Here is a 21,707-nt window from a genome sequence, read left to right as displayed (position 1 = left end):
CAAAGGCCAGGCCTGGCGACTAATCAATCAAGACCAGATCTTCTAAAACAATGGGCTGAAGAATGATCAAAGACCAGACCTTCTAGAACAATACTGTTCTAGAAGGCCTGGTCTTTGATTCACCAGTCTTCAGTGCATAGTCCAAAGATCGAACCTTCTAGAACAATGTGCGGAAGACTGATCCATCAAAGACTAGGCCTTCTGGAACAATCTGTTGAATAATGATCAATAAAAAAAGCAGACTATCTGGAACAACATACTGAAGACTGATCAATCAAAGCTGGAGTTCTTTGGACACAGTAACAGTAGACGTGTCACGGCTTACCGCTGGCATTAATTCATAAAATGATTACCCTGTATTCTTGCCCATCAGCTTGTATTAGAGTGAATGGCCTACAATCGGATCCGGTTCCTATATCTGATGGGACCCGTCAAGGTTGTCCTCAATGTCACTCCTGTTCATATTAGCAATGGAGCACTTGGCAACTGCCTTGTGGACTAACAACTCGATAGGCGGGGTGGACTTGTTGGCAAGCAATATAAAATTAGTTTGTTCGTGGATGATTTTTTGCTTCATGTAACTAACCTATTGATAGCTTTTCCCTCTTTATTAAATGAATTGGAACTCTTTGGTACTCTAAGTAATTTCAAAATGAATGCAGCAAAATCACATTGCCCACATTGCCCAAAATCAAGCCCTTAGACATGGTGTATCTAGATAAAGGAAGGCCCGTAGACGTGGTGTATCTAGATAAAGGAAGGTCCATAGACGTGGTGTATCTAGATAAAGGAAGGCCCGTAGACGTGATATATCTAGATAAAGGAAGGCCCGTAGACGTGGTGTATATAGAGAAAGGAAAGTCTGTAGATGTGGTGTATCTAGATAAAGGAAAGCCCTTAGACGTGGTGTATCTGGATAAAGGAAGGCCCGTAGACGTGGTGTATCTAGATAAAGGAAGGCCCGTAGATGTGGTGTATCTAGATAAAGGAAAGCCCTTAGACGTGGTGTATCTGGATAAAGGAAGGCCCGTAGACGTGGTGTATCTAGATAAAGGAAGGCCCATAGACCTGGTGTATCTAGATAAAGGAAGGCCCGTAGGCATGGTGTATCTGGATAAAGGAAGGCCTGTAGACGTGGTGTATCTAGATAAAGGAAGGCCCGTAGACGTGGTGTATCTAGATAAAGGAAGGCCCATAGATGTGGTGTATCTAGATAAAGGAAGGCCCGTAGACGTGGTGTATCTAGATAAAGGAAGGCCCGTAGACGTGGTGTATCTGGATTTTGCAAAAGCATTTGACACAGTTCCCCATAAACGTTTACTGTACAAAGTAAGGTCTGTTGGCATGGACCATAGGGTGAGTACAGGTGAAAACTGGCTACAAAGGCAAGTTCAGAGGGTGGTGATAAATGTGGAGTACTCGGAATGGTCAGAGGTGGGTAGTGGGGTCCCCCAGGGTTCTGTGCTGGGATCAATCCTATTTCATTTATTCATGAATGACCTGGAGGATGGGGATGGGGGAAACAGTTCAATCTCTGTATTTGTGGACGATACTAAGCTAAGCAGGGCAATAACTTCTCCGCAGGATGTGTAAACCTTGTAAAAATATCTGAACAAATTGATGGGGGGAGGCAACTACATGGCAAATGAGGTTTAAAGCGGAGGTCCACCCTAAAGTGGACCTTCCGCTCATTGGAATCCTCCCCGCCTCCGGCGCCACAATTGGCACCTTTCAGGGGGGAGGGGGGTGCAGGTACCTGTACAGTACAGGTATCTGCACCCACTTCCGGGATAGCTCTCTGCGGAAAGGGGTGTGAATCTACGCCCCTTTCCGAAAGTCCTCCGCTGCCTGCTGGGAAACACACAGATCCCAGAGGCAGCGGGTCCATCCTTATTGTGCAGCGCGACTCGCGCATGTGCAGTAGGGAACCGGGAAATGAAGCCGAAAGGCTCCACTTCCTGATTCCCATACCCAAGATGGAGGCGGCAGCACCCGAGAGACGATCGAGAGATCGGCTTCGGGTGCCGACATCGCGGGCGCGCTGGACAGGTAAGTGTCACTATTTTAAAAGTCAGCAGCTGCAGTATTTGTAGCTGCTGGCTTTTAAAAAAAAAAAAAAACGCGGACTCCCGGCGGACTCCCGCTTTAACCAGTTGCCGACCGCCGCACGCCGATGTACGTCGGCAGAATGGCACGGGCAGGCATAAGGGCTTACATGTACGTCCTTTGCCTCCCGCGGGTCGGGGGCCCGATCGGGCCCCCGCCCGGTGCCTGCGGCGGTCGGTATTCGTTCGGGAGCGATCCCGGACGAGGGGACAGCCATTCATTCATGGCCACCCCCTCGCGATCGCTCCCGACGAATAGAAATCCCCGGTGACATCACTTCCTCTCCTGTAATGTAAACACAGGAGAGGAAGTGATGTATTCTCTCCTCCGTGTCGGTATTTTTCGTTCCGACACGGAGGAGAACGGATCGGTGAGTTGCACCAACACTCTACACACACAGTAGAACATGCCAGGCACACTCACACCCCCCCTTTACCCCCCGATCACCCCCCCAATTACCCCTGCCCCCCAGTCACAGTGACACCAATGTCATTTTTTTTTTTTTTTTTTGCATTGGTGTCATTTGTGACTGTAATAACTGTTAGGGCAGTTAGGGTTAGCCCCCTTTAGTTCTAATGTACCCCCCTAACCCCCCCAATAAAGGTTTAACCCCGTGATCACCCCCCGTCGCCAGTGTCACTAAGGCTGGGTTCACATTGCAGCGGTTTATGAGAACGAATGTGATTCGCACCGCACTGCAGTGCAAATCACATCCGATCTCTGTGCGATTCGAGTTCAGCCATTCGCCGCACCCGCCGCACCCGCCGCACCCGCCGCAAATTCGCACGGGACCCTTTTTTTGGCCCGCAGCAGAATCGGATCGCATGGGTGTTCACACCATGCGATCCGAGTTTGCAGATCGCACTGCGATATGCGAACTGATCTGGGGGTGTCAGTAACATTTCACTGACACTCCCAGCAGTTCGCATAGGGCAGTGTGAACTGCCGCCGGGAGGCATGCGATGCGGGAACCCGCCGCGGATTCGCGGCGTTTCCGCATCGCTCAAGTGTGAACCCAGCCTAATAAGCGATCATTTTTCTGATCGCCGTATTAGTGTCACAGGTGACGCTAGTTAGGCAGGTAGGTATTTAGGTTCGCCGCAGCTTTTTATAGCGCCAGGGACCCCCATATACTACCGCATAAAGCCCCCTGATTGCCCCCTAGTTAACCCTTTCACCAGTGATCACCATATAACTGTTACAGGTGACGCTGGTTGGTTAGTTATTTTTTTATAGTTTCAGGGCACCCGCCATTTATTACCTAATAAAGGTTTAACCCCCTGATCACCCGGCGGGTGTCATTTGTGACTAATAACTGTTAGGGCAGTTAGGGTTAGCCCCCTTTAGTTCTAAGGTACCCCCCTAACCCCCCCAATAAAGGTTTAACCCCGTGATCACCCCCCGTCGCCAGTGTCACTAAGGCTGGGTTCACATTGCAGCGGTTTATGAGAACGGATGTGATTCGCACCGCACTGCAGTGCAAATCACATCCGATCTCTGTGCGATTCGAGTTCAGCTATACAGATAGTATGGCTGAATTCGTGTCGCACCCGCCGCACCCGCCGCAAACTCGCACGGGACCCTTTTTTTGGTCCGCAGCAGAATCGGATCGCATGGGTGTTCACACCATGCGATCCAAGTTTGCAGATCGCACTGCGATATGCGAACTGATCTGGGGGTGTCATTAACATTTCACTGACACTCCCAGCAGTTCGCATAGGGCAGTGTGAACTGCCGCCGGGAGGCATGCGATGCGGGAACCCGCCACGCATTCGTGGCGTTCCCGCATCGCTCCAGTGTGAACCCAGCCTAATAAGCGATCGTTTTTCTGATCGCTGTATTAGTGTCACAGGTGACGCTAGTTAGGCAGGTAGGTATTTAGGTTCGCCGCAGCTTTTTATAGCGCCAGGGACCCCCATATACTACCGCATAAAGCCCCCTAATTGCCCCCTAGTTAACCCTTTCACCAGTGATCACCATATAACTGTTACAGGTGACGCTGGTTGGTTAGTTATTTTTTTATAGTTTCAGAGCACCCGCCATTTATTACCTAGTCTCACTAGTGTACCCCTAAATTTAGGGGTGTCTACTTTCCAAAATGGGGTCATTTGGGGGGGGGGGGTTTGTGCCATCTTGGCATTTTATGGCGTTCAAAACTGTAACGCCCTTAGAAAGCCTGAAGGCGGTGCTTGGTTTTCGGGGCCCCGTACGCGGCTAGGCTCCCAAAAAGTCCCACATATGTGGTATCCCCGTACTCAGGAGAAGCAGCAGAATTTATTTTGGGGTGTCACTTCACATATGCCCATGGCATGCGTGAGCAATATATCATTTAGTGACAACTTTGTGAAAAAAAAAAAAAAAAGTTTGTAATTTTCCCGCAACTTGTGGCAAAATATAAAATATTCCATGGACTCAACATGCCTCTCAGCAAATAGCTTGGGGTGTCTACTTTCTAAAATGGGGTCATTTGTGGGGGTTTTGTGCCATCTTGGCATTTTATGGCCTTCAAAACTGTAATAGGTAGTGAGAAGTGAACTCAAAAATTTACGCCCTTAGAAAGCCTGAAGGCGGTGCTTGGTTTTCGGGGCCCCGTACGCGGCTAGGCTCCTAAAAAGTCCCACATATGTGGTATCTCCGTACTCAGGAGAAGCAGCAGAATTTATTTTGGGGTGTCATTTCACATACGCCCATAGCATGTGTGAGCAATATATCATTTAGTGACAACTTTGTGTAAAAAAAAAAAAATAATTTTTTTTTTTGTCATTATTCAATCGCTTGAGGCAAAAAAATAAAATATTCAATGGGCTCAACATGCCACTTATCAATTTCCTTAGGGGGTCTACTTTCCAAAATGGGGTCATTTGGGGGGGTTTTGTACTGCCCTGCCATTTTAGCACCTCAAGAAATGAGATAGGCAGTCGTAAACTAAAAGCTGCGTAAATTCCAGAAAACGTACCTTAGTTTGTAGATGTGACAACTTTTGCGCAAACCAATAAATATACAATTATTGACTTTTTTTTTACCAAAGACATGTGGCTGAATACATTTTGGCCTAAATGTATGACTAAAATTGAGTTTATTGGATTTTTCTAATAACAAAAAGTAGAAAATATCATTTTTTTTCAAAATTTGCGGTCTTTTTACGTTTATATCGCAAAAAATAAAAATCGCAGAGGCAATCAAATACCATCAAAAGAAAGCTCTATTTGTGGGAAGAAAAGGACGCAAATTTTGTTTGGGTACAACATTGCATGACCGCGCAATTACCAGTTAAAGCAGCGCAGTGCCAAAGTGTAAGAAGACCTCTGGTCATTTACCAGCAAAATGGTCCGGTCTGAAAGTGGTTAAAGTATAAAAATTTAAAATAATGCATTTGGGTGGCAAAAATATGAATGCAATCTATAGACTGGGGGGAGAACCTCTGGGGGGATCTAGGACGGAAAAGGACCTGGGGGTCCTAGTAGATGATGGGTTCAGCAATGGCAGCAGACATACAGGGATATACAATGTAATACTGACATATAATCACACACATAGGTTGGACTTGTGTCTTTTTTCAACCTCACCTACTATGTAACACAAGCTCAGGTATAAGTTTCACAGTACTTTCTTACATAATGTTGAAGTTAAACACTTCTGGAAATGTTTTATGGTTCCTTTCTTCACAGCAGTACAGCAGCTCACCATGGCACACAGAAGCTAGTGGGGATTACTCTAGTAGTGATGATTAATACAGTGACCTTCAGCTTCCACGAGGGTCCCACAGGTTTGGCACATTCATCCAAGCTAGTGCAATGTAACTATGTAAAAATTGCCATACCTGGAATTCAGCTTTCAGTGTCAAAGTGCCATAAACTTTTACTAGATTTAAAGCAGAGTTCCAGCAGTTTTTGTGTTTATTAAAAGTCAGTAGCTACAAAAAGTGTAGTTGCTGACTTTTAAAGAACACACACTCATCTGTCCCACAATCCAGCAATGCGGCCCGCCCGAACCCTCGGTTCCCTCCCTCGCCTCTCCCCGTTGCCGGCATTACAAGTGTGGACACCTGGCTGGCTGTGACAGCATGTGGCTTCACAGCTGGGTGTGCTCTGCGCATGCGCAAGTCGCGCTGTGCCTCCTCAGTGGCTGGGAAAACTTTTATGACCAGTGACATGTCCCAGAAGATTGCAGGGAGAGAGGGGGGAGTGGAGAACTTCTGCTTGAGTTGCTTAGGCGGAAGTGGCAGCTGGTATGTGTCAAAACTAGGTACCTGCTTCCCCCCACCCCCCAAAAAAATGACATGCCAAATGTGGCATAGAAGGGGATAAGGAGTGCTTAAAGCGGAACTTCCACTTTTGGGTGGAACTCCGCTTTTTTTAGGTGCGGCCCTCAGTAGACATAATGCAATCCCCATTAAGATTTATTCAAAGTTCCACCTATCTATTTGATAGAGGTCAATATTTCTTTACCTTGTATTTTTAATTTGATGAAGAAACCTGAACTGATTAGAGCTTACCGTTGAATTTTCAATATTTCCTTGTTTTATAGTGATGTTCAACCCTTCCCTGGTGGTCACCATTTGATCACTGGCTTTAATCGTCCTTTCTACTTTCTTTGGAGTGGTCTTCCTTTTCGTGCCATGTTTCGAAGGAACCTGGACATGTTTTTGTTCAAACTCTTCATTCACGAATTCAGTGATAGTCTTTAGAATGCCTTCATCACTGTCCACAAGATGGATGTTTTTGATGGTGTTGGCTCCTACTTGGCTTTCTGTGTAAGTTTTTATGGCTTTTACAATGTTTTGGGCAAACAAGTCCAGAGGAGCCCCAGAAGTAACAAAGTCACCAACAGAAAGTGCGACAGAGCTTTGACCATACCCTGCAGCCATCTCCAAGCTCTCAGTTATCACTTTTCGTAGAAGACGCTCACATTTTGAATCTCCTTTTCTATCCAGTCCGGGACCAAAGGCATGAATCACCTTCTTACACGATAAATTACTCACATCTGTTATGACACACTCTCCCGGCTCCAGCTCCCCTTCCTTCTGAAGGATGCGATCACATTCTTTCTGAAGATCGGGCCCTGCTGCTTTCACCAAAGCCAGTGCTGGTCCCCCAGTGGGCTTTAAATTCTTATCGGAGGAAATTATTATGGCATCAGCATTGTGTTGGCAGAGGTCACCTTTATATAGAACCATTGTGGCTCCCTTCTGGAGGCTGACTTGGCAACGGAACTCATTTAGATGGGAAATTCTGTCATCTACCTCCTTCTGTAAGTGCATCACACAGTTGTATTTGTTCCGTACTGTACTAACATACATTTCTTCATGTTCAATAAAGGCTTTTTTGACCCCAGGTTTATCAATGTATAGGGTGTCAGAAAATATTTTGGAAATCATTTTTCCTATGCTGGTTTCTGCCTCCTCTACATAGGACTTTGGGCCAGACAAGGAGATGAAGTTCTGTTTCTTCGCAACCTCCACTTTCTGTATTATTCCATTCCATTCCTGCTTCCTTTTTTCTTCCATAAACTGCAACACCGCCACTGACTTCAGCTTGATGTCCTTCCCCACCACAGTGTTCTTCCCCACAAAGTCATGGATCTGCTCGTAGGTTTCTTCTGCAGGTGAGGATAGACCAGTGATCACCACCTCAGCTCCATCCTTCATTGGGAACTCCTCTATGGAAACTACTATACCATCAGCATTAAACATTTCCTTTAGGAAGCTCTTCAAATTTCTCCACTCCGGAATCTGAGTGACACTTTTATCCTCAACAGAAATCCGCTTACAGACCAATTCCTTCTTCATGGCTTCTTCGCCATTTCTCAGATCTTCATCAGAGTAACCAGTTAACATGACTGCATTATCTTTCACCTGAAAAGTTGCTTTTATGTTGTTTTTCATAAGAAGACTAGACGACAATTCTTCATTGTCCACTTCCTTCAGAAACTTGATGAGGTGTGGATCGAGGTGAATGAATTTGTAGTTCAGGCCTTGCTTAATATTGAGAATTTCACATTTTGTAGTGAGAACTTCATCTCTTGGCCCATAAAGTTTAACTGCTTTAGAAGTTCCATCATAACTAATCTTCACATGTGGCGAATCTTCCAGGATGCTTTCTTCCAGACCTTGCTCCAACATTAATTTATAAGCTTCGGGTTCAAGAAGCACCTCATCTTCCACTCTGCTCAGCTGTCTGGTGGTTTCTTCTACTTGTTTTCTGAATATTGGCTCAATCTTTTGAACATCTTCTGAAATACCCACAATGAAAGCCTTCTCTGCAACTAAGTCTGGTTTTATGAGGACTCCATCATATGATGAGCTCTTTTCTTTGATGGCTTCCCACACTGGTGGCTTCAGGTCGCACTCTGTGGCTTTATACTTTGAAATAAAAGCATTAAACTTTCTGTGGATGTTATCACTCCATGTTGGAACGATCTTTGCCAAGGTTCGGAGGTGACTGGAAAGGTTCCTAGACAAAGACAGCTTCATGGCAGGAGTGGGGTGGTCCACATTTGGCCATGTGATATCACAGGAAACATTTGCCATTTCTTTTTCAACATTTAGTTTTATCTGTCCATCCTTCAAAATAAAAGCCAGTATATGTGGACAGATGGGGATTTCTACCGAATCGGGCATTTCTATATGAGGCCCATCCTTTCCATACAAGCAATGTCCAATGGATGGGTAATATGGGTACACCGATATTTTCTTATTATTGAGCATATGCTGCTTTGTCATCACCGTCTTTAGAACTGCAATAAAGAGAAATAAAGTGCTTGTTAGTTAGAAGGTAAGAGATGTAGTAATAAAACAGGACATACATACATCAGAAATAGCGTCAGCCCTCTTGGCAACACATATAATATGATTATTATTTTATAGCAGTCATTCTCAACTAGGGTTCCTTGAACTTTTGGATGATTAAACTCGCATTTGATGATGCCTGCCTAGTTTCGGGTCCAACGCCACCTGACAGAGCCAACTTGATGACACCAATGAACTTTTTCGCTGTGTGAAAGGGTGGCCGCCAATGTAATGGGCTTTATTTTGAATGAATTGGTTTTAGCAGTGGTTCTTCGAGACCTCAAAAATAATTCAAGGTTTTCTCTGGAGCAAAAAAGGTTGAGAAAGACTGCTCTATAGCAGTGGTCCCCAAACTGCGGCCCTCTGTTTGCTTTTATCCAGCCCTTGGGGAAATATTTTGTCCATTGACACCAACAATGGGGCACAATTCCCCCCACTGGTACCAACAAAGGGGCACAATTCCTCCCAATGACACCAACAGTGAGGCACTATTCCTCCCAATGACACCAAGGATGCAATGATCACCAATGGCGGGGCACAGTTTCTCCCAATGACGCCAACAATGGGGCATGATTCTTCCCAATGATTTCAACGATGGGGCACAATTCCTCTTACTGACACCAAAGATGGGGCATTGTTTACTCCCACTGATGCCGGGACATTTTCTACTCCCAATGGCTACAGTCTGCCCCCCTATCCCCCCTTCCATAGTCTGAAGGACCGCAAATTTGTCCTTTGTTTAGACCGTTTGGAGACCTCTTCTCTGTAGTATCATTTTTGGTAGCAAACCAAGCTAAAATGAAGGTGGAAAATATAAATATAGGCCATCCTTTTTGTATTAATTAAGCTTTTAGTAATATTTTAAAATAGTAATACAAGGTCTAATACAATCGAGCCCTTCTGTTTTCTATATAAAGTTTACCATGGCACCTCTAGGAGGTTAGGCCACTAGACATTTAGGTGCCCCTTTTCAATAAAGTTCTGGGGGAAGGTAAAGTGAAGAGAAACATAAAGTACAGCTATAGCTTCTTATTAAAGAATGTGTTCAGCACCTAAATATACAGTAAGTGCATCTAGTGGTACAAAAATACAGTAGGGGAAATCTCTGTAATGAAGGTAAATATTGCAGCAAAATATAGAACACGAAAGACGCATAGCGGAGGAGAGAAAAAAAAAAATCCCAAGAAATTCTTTAAGTATATATACAATAAAAAAGGGAAGACGGACCATATTGGCCCCATAAAGAATGAGAATGCGTAAAAATTGGTCTTTGGGTGTTGGTGGCGCCTTCCCACCGTAACCCTATAGAGGTAATCTTGATGAAAACAAGAATTGGTCTTGCTGTAAAAAAATTGCAATGATATTCCACCTGACAAACAGGTGCTGAAAAATTGGTCTTTGAGTGTCGGTGGTGCCCATGAATCCTATACCAAAAACATTCTTCCAAATGAAATGATTGAACAACTTCAAAGCTAGGAAGCCTCGAAGTCCTGCAAAGATATCACATCCCAAAAAGTCTTAATCAGTGATATCGGCATCAGGGGCTTCATAGCTGGTAATCCAGGACTGATTCATTTTTATAAAAGTCAAATGGTCCACATTTGGCATTAAAGTTGCAGTAACACACACAAAAAGATATGGCGTTAGACTGGCAGTAAAGCACACAAAACAATATGGCGTTAAACAGGCAGTAACGCACACAAAACTAGACATGTGCAAAAGGAAAAAATTTGTTTAGTTTAGTTTTGTTTTAATTCGTTAATTCATTAATTTCGTTTAGTTATATTCGTTCAGTTCCTTAAATTCGTTTTCGGATTTCGTTTAGTTTTCTACCGAATTCGAAAAATCGGCCACATTCGAAAATATTTTAACCAAATTCGAAAATATTTCTACCGGATTCGAAATGATTTCAACATGATTCGACATTATTTCAACCACATTCGAAAATATGTTGTGACCCGAATTTAGGGCCATGTATCTCGCGGTCACTTGGTGCTAGACACTCCAAATTTGGATATGTTGTAGTGCTAGTACTATTGTGTTTGCATACCAAATTTGGGGTTTCTAGCTATAAGTGACCCCAAGATATGTGGCCCCAAATTCGGGTGACAAAATGTCATTCTCTGCTCTAATAACTAATAACATTTTGCGACCCGATTTTGGGGCCACATATCTCGGGGTCACTTATAGCTAGAAACCCCAAATTTGGTATGCAAACACAATAGTACTAGCACTAGAACATATCCAAATTTGGAGTTTCTAGCACCAAGTGACCCCGAGATACATGGCCCTAAATTCGGGTCACAAAATATTTTCGAATGCGGTTGAAATAATGTCGAATCATGTTGAAATAATTTCGAATGGGGTTGAAATAATTTCGAATCATGTCGAATTCATTCTAATTCATTCATTATATTTCTTTCGTATTCGTTGTAATTTGTTATTTTTTTATTTTTAAGATGCAAAATTCGGCCGAATTTCGATTCGTTACGAAACGAATTGCACAAGCCTACACAAAACTATATGGCTTTAAACTGGAAGTAACGCACACAGAACTATATGGAGTTAAACTGACAGTAACACTCGCAGAACTATATGGAGTTAAACTAGCAGTAACGTGCGCAAAACGATATGGCGTTAAACTGGCAGTAAAGCACACAAAACAATATGGCGTTAAACAGGCAGTAACGCACACAGAACTATATGGCGTTAAACTGGCAGCAACGTGCGCAAAACGATATGGCGTTAAACTGGCAGTAAAGCACACAAAACAATATGGCGTTAAACAGGCAGTAACGCACACAAAACTATATGGCTCTAAACTGGAAGTAACGCACACAGAACTATATGGAGTTAAACTGGCAGTAACACTCGCAGAACTATATGGAGTTAAACTAGCAGTAACGCACACAGAACTATATGGCGTTAAACTGGCAGAAATGTTTGCAAAACGATATGGTGTTAAACTGGCAGTAACGCACACAAAATGATATGGCATTAAACTGGCAGTAACGCACACAAAATGATATGGCGTTAAACTGGCAGTAACGCATGCAAAACTATATGGCGTTAAACTGGCAGTAACATACACAGAACTATATGGCATTAAACTGGCAGTAATGCACAAAACTATATATGCATTAAACTGGCAGTAACGCACACAGAAGTAAATGGCGTTAAACTGGCAGTAACACACACAGAAGTAAATGGCATTAAACTGGCAGTAATGCACACAGAACTAAATGGCGTTAAAATGGCAGTAATGCAATCAAATAGATGGTTTTCAACCGTCACTACACTGATGCTATCTGAACTGTCCCTACTCTAGCTACACACTAATGTAAAGATCACTGACACAGTCTCACTACACTACACTGAAACTATCTGAGCTGTCCCTACTCTAGCTGCACACTATGTGAAGCTGAATGATTGTCCTCCTCACTACACTCACACTATCCCTAGACTGACACTAAACTGATATTCTACACTGACAATTGAAGCAAAATAGCACAGTATAGCACACTAACTCATAGCACTGAACAGAGCCCTGTTCTATCTCTCTCCACACCGAAATCACACTGAAAATGGCTGCCATTGAAAGAATACTTTTCTACTGTGGGTCTGGAATGAGCCATGATTGGATAAAGTCATGATGACAGTGTCCTGTGATGACAATGACTCTGACAGTGCTCTGTGCCCTGATTGGCTGAAACTTTCACTGCTTCAGCCAATCAGGGCTTGCAATGCAATGTTCAGCGCATTGTGGTTGGTTCGGGGGGGGGGGGGGTGCGAACAAACGGTTGAACAGCTGAACAACTGAACAAAGAAAGTTTGACCCAAACTTATGCTCGGGCCGAACCATTCGCCCATCCCTACTGGCTACTACAGGGGCGAGTTGAGAGGGTGGTGATAAATGGGTAGCATTTGGAATGGTAAGGGGTGGAAATTGTTCCTAATTTTTACTGACAGTCTACTGACTGGAATGGTACCAGCTGATTGGAGAAAAGCCAATGTAGCACCAATATTTAAAATACATCCGTGGGAATTACAGACCAGTTAGCCTAACATCAATAAGTAGGCTTTGGTTTTTTCCTGGGCATTCCCCAGGTTTTTGTTGTTACCTGTTTTAGCCCTCCAATGCCGCTTACTGCGATAGCCAGCTATAGATGAAGGTGGTGGCAAGTTTTTTTGTTATCACATTGGTGTTTGCATTGGTCCAGCAACACACCAAAACCTTTGCAGCCATTGTGCTATTTGCTGGGTGTTTGGTGTGCTCCTGTACCTTTAAGAAGGGGCGGGCTCCCCTTCAGTCCACCTGCCCTCATATATCCATCAGAACGCATATGCCTCCACTGTGGGGACACTCATACTTTAGTTTTAGGACCACAGATGCCGTGACGTGGCTCTGTGGCTCGCGCATGTGTTTGAAAATGCGTGCGGACTAAACCCCTGTTTTTAACGCATACTGTTAGACAGGTTTATTCGGTTGTCTATGAGCTGGTGGTAAGTAGGCTTTGGTTTTTTTCCTGGGCATTCCCCATGCTTTTGTTGTTAACATCAATTATATGTAAGCTCTTGGAGGGGATAATAAGGGGCTATATACAAGATTTTAGTAATGAGAACAGTAGCATTAGCAGTAATTAGAGTGAATTCATGAACAATCGTGTTTTGCCAAACCAATCTACTAACCTTCTATGAGGTGATGAGTTGCTATCTAGATAAATGAAGGCCCATAGACGTGGTGTATCTGAATTTTGCAAAAGCATTTGACACGGTTCCCCATAAACGTTTACTGAACAAAGTAAGGTCCAACCAATCAGACCAGTTAGCCTAACATCAATAGTATGTAAGTTCATGGAGGGGATTATAATGTACTATATACAAGATTTTAGAAATGAGAACGGTATCATTGGCAGAAATCAGCATGGATTCATGAATAATCGTTCTTGCCAAACCAATCTATTAACCTTCTATGAGGAGGTGAGTTGCCATTTAAAGGAAGGCCCGTAGACGTGGTTTACAGTTCCCCATAAACGTTTACTGTATAAAATAAGGTCCGTTGCCATGGACCATAGGGTGAGTACATGGATTGAATACTGGCTACAAGGGCGAGTTCAGAGGGTGGTGATAAATGGGGAGTACTCGGAATGGTCGGGGGTGGGTAGTGGGGTCCCCCAGGGTTCTGTGCTGGGACCAATCCTATTTAATTTGTTCATAAACGACCTGGAGGAGGGGGATGGGGGAAACAGTTCAATCTCTGTATTTGCGGACGATGCTAAGCTAAGCAGGGAAATAACTTCTCCACAGGATGTGGAAACCTTGCAAGAAGATCTGAACAAATGAATGGGGGGAGGGGCAACTACATGGCAAATGAGGTTCAATGTGGAAAAATGTAAAATAATGCATTTGGGTGGCAAAAATCTGAATGCAATCTATAGACTGGGGGGAGGGGAACCTCTGGGGGGGTCTAGGATGGAGAAGGACTTGGGGGTCCTAGTAGATGATGGGCTCAGCAATGCCAAGCTGCTGCTAACAAAGCAAACAGAATATCGGCATTAAAAAGGGATCAACTCCAGAGATAAAACGATAATTCTCCCGCTCTACAAGACTCTGGTCCGGCCGCACCTGGAGTATACTGTCCAGTTCTGGGCACCAGTCCTCAGGAAGGATGTACTGGAAATGGAGCGACTACAGAGAAGGGCAACAAAGCTAATAAAGGGTCTGGAGGATATTAGTTATGAGGAAAGGTTGTGAGCTCTGAACTTATTCTCTCTGGAGAAGAGACGCCTGAGAGAGGATATGATTTCATTATATAAATACCGGACTGGTGACCCCACAATATATAAATACCGGACTGGTGACCCCACAATATATAAATACCGGACTGGTGACCCCACAATATATAAATACCGGACTGGTGACCCCACAATATATAAATGCCGTACTGGTGACACAATAGGGAGAAAACATTTCTGCGAAAGTAAATTCAACAAGACACATGGCCATTCTCTAAAATTATAAGAAAAGAGGTTTAACCTTAAACTATGTAGAGGGTTCTTTACTGTAAGAGCGGCAAGGATGTGGAATTCCCTTTCACAGGCGGTGGTCTCAGCGGGGGGCAACGATAGTTTCAAAATACTATTAGATAATCACCTGAACAACCGCAACATACAGGGATGTACCATGTAATACTGACATATAATCACACACATAGGATGCACTTGATGGACTTGTGTCTTTTTTCAACCTCACCTACTATGTAAAAGCTGGTTATTTTTCTGTTAGCTTTTAATGAGCTATTGTATTTCTTTGCAATAGGTAGGACTCTCTTGATTTTTTGTGTAGGGTGACAATATACAGTATGACGTCTGCCCCCTCCTGCCCCAGATTAGGAGTGCACCGAATAGGATTTTTGGTGCCAAAACCGATACCGAAAAATACACTAGGCTGAAAACTGAAAACCGATACCGAAAATGACCGATACAGAAATATTTTATACAGGAGATGGTGAGAGACTGTGGAAATGGTACAGGAGATGGTCAGATACTGGGGACATGGTAGAGGAGATGGTCAGAGACTGGGGACATGATACAGGAGATGGTCAGAGACTGGAGACATGATACAGGAGATGGTCAGAGACTGCCAACATGATACAAGAGATCAATGCAGCCTCACCAGTGCCCGTCAGATGCAGCCAGCAAGTGTCCCCAGTATTGCAGCCAGTGTCCCCAGTATTGAAACCAGTATCCCCAGTATTGCAGCCAGCCAGTGTCCCCAGTATTGAAGCCAGTATCCCCAGTATTGCAGCCAGCCAGTGACCCAGTATTGCCATCAGTGTCCCCAGTATTGCAGCCTCTGTCCCCAGTATTGCAGTCAGACAGTGTCCCCAGTATTGCAGTCAGACAGTGTCCCCAGTATTGCAGCCAGACAGTGTCCCCAGTATTGCAGTCAGACAGTGTCCCCAGTATTGCAGCCAGACAGTGTCCCCAGTATTGCAGTCAGACAGTGTCCCCAGTATTGCAGCCAGACAGTGTCCCCAGTATTGCAGTCAGACAGTGTCCCCAGTATTGCAGCCAGATAGTGTCCCCAGTATTGCAGCTAGACAGTGTCCCCAGTATTGCGGCCAGTGTCCCCAGTATTGTGGCCAGTGTCCCCAGTATTGCAGCCAGACAGTGTCCCCAGTATTGCGGTCAGTGTCCCCAGTGTTGCGGCCAGTGTCCCCAGTGTTGCGGCCAGTGTCCCCAGTATTGCAGCCAGTGTCCCCAGTATTGCAGCCAGTGTCCCCAGTATTGCAGTCAGTGTCCCCAGTATTGCAGTCAGTGTCCCCAGTATTGTGGCCAGTGTCCCCAGTATTGCAGCCAGACAGTGTCCCCAGTATTGCGGTCAGTGTCCCCAGTATTGCGGCCAGTGTCCCCAGTATTGCGGTCAGTGTCCCCAGTATTGCGGTCAGTGTCCCCAGTATTGCGGCCAGTGTCCCCAGTATTGCGGCCAGTGTCCCCAGTATTGCGGCCAGTGTCCCCAGTATTGCAGTCAGTGTCCCCAGTATTGCAGTCAGTGTCCCCAGTATTGCAGTCAGTGTCCCCAGTATTGCAGCCAACCAGTGTCCCCAGTATTGCGGTCAGTGTCCCCAGTATTGCGGTCAGTGTCCCCAGTATTGCGGCCAGTGTCCCCAGTATTGCAGTCAGTGTCCCCAGTATTGCAGTCAGTGTCCCCAGTATTGCAGTCAGTGTCCCCAGTATTGCAGCCAACCAGTGTCCCCAGTATTGCGGCCAGTGTCCCCAGTAGTGCAGCCAGCCTGTGAAGGGAAGAGAGAGGGGAGCCGCTGCCGCTACCTGGTTAATTAGAGCGCCGGGAACATCCTGGGAGGGGTGATCTGTCTATCAAAGTTCCCCGGACAAAGGGGAGGGGCTGTATGTGATGGCATGCAGCGAGGAACACGCAGCTATTAAAATTAAACTGTGATGTTCCCGGCGCTCTAATAAACCAGGTGGCGGCGTTGGTGGCTCTCCTCTCTTCTACGCTATAGGAAGCCCCCATGATAGGCGGCAACAGGGGTGGGGGGGTGGAGCCCCGTCCCATTTTCGGCTCCATTATCGTCTGTTTTTCTCTTTTTACAAATTTCCGAAAAGGCCATTTTCGTCTGACATGTTTCGGCGGCCGAAATGTCGGTGCATCCCTACCCCAGACAGCAACATCCACCAAGGCCAGTGCCTTCCTCATTTATCCCTCTCACCTCCTGCCTGTTGAAATGTGACCAGGGCGGCTCCTTCATCTGATAACATCTTCAAATCTTCTACACTCCCTCCTCCGTTCCTTGCGCTCTCTAGGTAAAGTGTGACCATGTCCTCCGGGGTGTTGCGGGGGATCCCCTCCACTCGGACACTTCTGGTTTCTTCCAGACTCTTTGCTGTTATTTTCTGCTGTTTGACTCTTGGGCTACCGGAGAATTTTCCAATGAAGTCGGCAATATCTGTGAAAAAGTAGATACAGTACATGCTTGAAATTTACTTAAAGGTCATGTAACCATTGTGACCCACAATAAATGCTTAGTGGACCCCACTCAGGCTAACAAGGTCTGAGGAATTGGATGCCACTGACTTGTGAGGGTGCAGTCTGGGGAAAGGTTGGTCCAGACCCAAAGCATGCTGTAGAAATAAGAAGAAAAAGCCCAGCCGCTGCACACCACGTCCCGCCCCGAGTAGTTAGCAGGTAAAAGCAGCTTTAGCCCGATTCATCCAAGCCATGCCCACAACAAGTTTCACCCTGCCCCTGAGGCTTAATCATGGAAATATGTTGGTGGCATGGCTTGGATGAATCAAGCTGGGGCTGCTTTTACCTGCTAACTTCTGTAGCAAACTGCGATGGGTGCGATGGGTCGCCGAATATGTCATTACACCGGTTCAACCCCAAAACTCGGTAAGGGAAAGGCGTGTTCCGTGTGCGCACTGCACGTGATCACACTGCCTTTGTGAGAGCATGTGGGTGCCAATGAACTGTTAATGGTGCACCAAATCGCGTGTTATGGTATTACCATGCAATTTGGTGCAGTGTGTGCTAGGTAGCACTTGCACTACTTTTTTCCCACATTCCAGTGCTTATTTTGTAGCCTGTTCACATGAATGGGCTGCAAAACGGGAGAACAGCGGAACGTGTAGGAAACACACGGGAAGGAGAACGTCGCGGCATGAACTTACCCTGAAAGTTGCTGTCTGACGCTTCGGAGAGGTCCCATTAATGGATCCCGATGGGCATCATAAAATGGATAAAAGGCACCACCCTCCCATCTATATACATGCGTGTCGCCTGCCTGGCTCGGCACCGATTGGATGTCAGTTGTAGTAATACGCCAATAGTGATTTCCAATCTGTGGAGGGCAGTTTCATGCACACAATTATTCTATTTATTTTACCCCCATAGTGCTGCAAACCTTGGCTGCACAGGGTATGGCCAGATTGGGTCGGGCGCCTTGACAAGACTGACTAGTGTGTTAAAGAATTAGTGACCAGTTCCCAGGAGGGTCCTTCTCCAAATGCTGGCCCTGCAACTCCCCGCTCACCAAACCAGGCCGATTAATGTGAATTGGAGGAAAAAAAAAAAGGTAAATATTTCTGCAGCCCACACCAACCAATCATTTATCATCTTCTGCTCTCTAAGCGGCACTGAGAAGATAAAATATGGAATTTGATTGGTTGTTATGGAGTTGTTGATAAATCATTGTCTTTGTCGGGTGTCTGACCTATATCACATGTGAAGGTGATGACAGCAGATTGGATCTCCGGAATCCTCTCTATGTAGAAGTCCACGTCCACGGATCTGTCACTGATATTCTCCACCAGGAGGTTTAATATCTCCGAAGTGCAGCTGTCTGGGATGTTCTCAATCAGAACCAGAGAGGACAAACGGCTGGGGGACACCTCCGGGGGACACCTCTCCGGAGTTGGTTTCCCTGTGAGTAAAAGTGGAAAGATTTAAAAAAAAAACTGCATTAAACGTGGACATATTACTGCTCTATCCCAAATATCTCCAATCATCCATCGTTATCTTACCCGTTATGTACATATAAAGCCCAGAAAGGGGCCTGAGTAATGTCCTCCTTCCTCCTCCAGAACATACTAAGCTTTGTCTGTATTTCCCATGAGAACTGTTCACAGTTGGCTTCACCTTTCTGTAAGTACAAGTTCTGCCTGTCATATTTTCCCCCTCGCCCCCACCCTGGCCATATGTGGACAGCTCAGAAATATTGCCCATTTGCCCTTTTACCGTCTATTGAAATTTGCAGATATTGAATGGCACTGTGACCATTGCTAAGTAGGGATGGGCAATACCCTTGTATGGATTCTAATACAATCTCTATGTTGGTGACTGGTAAATCTGTTATATCAGTATGGAGGCCAAGCCAGAACCCTTGAAATAATAATGAGGTCTCGGAGAACTCCCGGCTAACATTGATTATAGCTACAGCTTGTGGTACATTAGCCCCCCTCCCCCCCACATTGGTGGTCACTGAGAGAAGGGCTTCCTTGTACTGGTGGTCAGTGGAAAGCATGAGTGGTGTTAGTTTCGGGTTGGGCTTGGCCCCTTAGTTCCAGTAAAGGGAAGTCTTAAGGTGTCAGCATACCAAGACATTTTGGACAATTTCATACTCCCAACTTTGAATGGCACTGTGGCCATGGCTAAGTAGGGATGAGCAATATCCTTGTATGGATTCTAATACCATCTCTATGCTGGTGACTGGTAAATCTGTTATATCAGTATGGAGGCCAAGCCAGAACCCTTGAAATAATATCGAGGTCTCGGAGAACTCCCAGCTAACATTATTTATAGCTACAGCTTGTGGTAAATTAGCCCCCCTCCCTCCCATGTTGGTGGTCACTGAGGGAAGGGCCTCCTTGTACTGGTGGTCAGTGGAAAGCATGAGTGGTGTTAGTGTCGGGTTGGGCTCCACCCCAAACTCGTTTATCCATGTCTTTATGGACCTTGCTTTGTGCAGTGGTCCAAATAACTTGGTGGAGGGGGGATTATGGTGTGGGGGGTTGTTTTTCAGGGGTTGGGCTTGGCCCCTTAGTTCCAGTAAAGGGAAGTCTTAAGGTGTCAGCATACCAAGACATTTTGGACAATTTCATGCTCCCAACATTGAATGGCACTGTGACCATTGCTAAGTAGGGATGAGCAATATCCTTGCATGGATTCTAATACCATCTCTATGCTGGTGACTAGTAAATCTGTTATATCGGTATGGAGGCCAAGCCAGAACCCTTGAAATAATATTGAGGTCTCTGAGAACTCCCGGCTAACATTAATTATAGCTACAGCTTGTGGTACATTAGCCCCCCCCCCCCCCCCCATGTTGGTGGTCACTGAGGGAAGGGCCTCCTTGTACTGGTGGTCAGTGGAAAGCATGAGTGGTGTTAGTGTCGGAACTATTCAGGTGGGAAATCAATTCATCACTATTCATAACTCAATGGACCCCTAGCAACCTGTGGAGGAACCCCGGTATAGAAAGGCTGGAAACCCCCGATATAAATACTTTCCTCAGGAGGCTTATATGTTGCAGTTCAATCAACATTGTTCAGTTACCTGGGAGTTTCTGGCTCTTCTTGGTTTTACAATCCTGAAAAAAATAAAATAAATAAAAATCACATTTCTGTAGATGTCTCGTTTTTTTTTCCCAAAACCTGAAGCCTTCTCGGGGGCCCAATATAATTTATTAGAATTAAAGATTGCATTCCTGGGGGTTGGGGTCTAATGCCCACCCACTGAAGACCTCATGTTCAGTATGAAGTACCATGGCAGATTCAGGGCCATCTTTAATAATGATTGGACCCTGGGCAAACCTTTTCTTGGGGGCCCCCCCCAATACAATTTTGCTCTCCACCTGCTCTGAGACATACAATAAATAGCAGCTAGACTTAAAATCAGTTTACTGTATCAGATCAGGCAGCGATTGCAATTGGTTGGCAAAGGTTACAGTGTATCATTACCCCTTACTGACTGGTTGCTAGAGGTTACAGCACACATTACGGCTCACTGATTAGTTGCTAGAGGTTACAGCACATGATTTCTGCTTGTTAGTTGGTTGCTAGAGATTACTGTACAGTAATACTGCTCACTGCAGGGAGCATGATATCCATATGAATGCCGCCTTTATTTACATATCTATGCCTTAGGATAAAGCTATTTACATAGGAATGCTGGGTATTTACATGTAAATACAGGGTCTGCAGGTGAGTCATCTGTACACAACAATAGGGCAGAACTGGGCAGCATTCACACTGAGATATCAGGACATAGCAAGGGACTAAAAATTCAAGGGGCAAGGGAATTTAAACTGGGATAGTTGGCAAGTATGAGGCAGCTGCTTTGGGCCCCAAAGCAATGACAGGGCCCAGGGCAGCTGCCCCTTTTGCCCTGCCTTTAAGACGGCCCTGGGCAGATTAGATTAGTAAAAACAGAAGGTAGTGAAGGCAGAAACACAGGCTGCTCTTGGGGCAGACACTTCTATGGTGGGTTCCTAGAAGCTCGTACTCAAGAAGTCTCATGAAGCCATTTGGCTCTTTGGCTATTTCTCCAACCTCTCCTCCGGGCATTGCCACCCATTGGAGGAGAGGTTGGAGAAATATGACTTTTGGACCTTATTTCCTTAAAGATCAAGTTCCTGTCCAACAAATACTTCCTCCCCTACCTGTATGTAGAGAGCCAAATGGCTTCATGAGACTTCTTGAGTCCGAGCTTCTAGGAACCCATCTGACCCCTTATCCTGATTTTACCAATTAAAATAGCAAGTAATTCCTCCCTTCCAGTCCTAATAAAACGG

General features: G+C 45.3%; 1 protein-coding gene across 1 annotated transcript in view; it reads right to left on the bottom strand.

Moving 5' to 3' along the window:
- Window positions 1-21,707, bottom strand: part of LOC143925130 (protein mono-ADP-ribosyltransferase PARP14-like) — a 79,093-nt gene that overhangs the window by 45,866 nt on the left and 11,520 nt on the right. Inside the window, exons 3-6 of the mRNA XM_077449747.1 lie at window positions 20,471-20,504; window positions 18,630-18,839; window positions 17,127-17,363; window positions 6,602-8,841 (exon numbers count right to left, since the gene is read on the bottom strand). Of these exons, the coding sequence (XP_077305873.1) occupies window positions 6,602-8,841; window positions 17,127-17,363; window positions 18,630-18,839; window positions 20,471-20,504 (2,721 nt within the window). The remainder of the gene's footprint in view (window positions 1-6,601; window positions 8,842-17,126; window positions 17,364-18,629; window positions 18,840-20,470; window positions 20,505-21,707) is intronic.

Source organism: Lithobates pipiens, unplaced genomic scaffold (genome assembly GCF_037356315.1).
Source record: "Lithobates pipiens isolate NorthernLeopardFrog02 unplaced genomic scaffold, aLitPip1_a1.2 Scaffold_22, whole genome shotgun sequence".
Lineage (NCBI taxonomy): Eukaryota > Metazoa > Chordata > Amphibia > Anura > Ranidae > Lithobates > Lithobates pipiens.
Note: the sequence above shows the minus strand (reverse complement) of the source record. Positions and strands in the feature narration are given on the sequence as shown.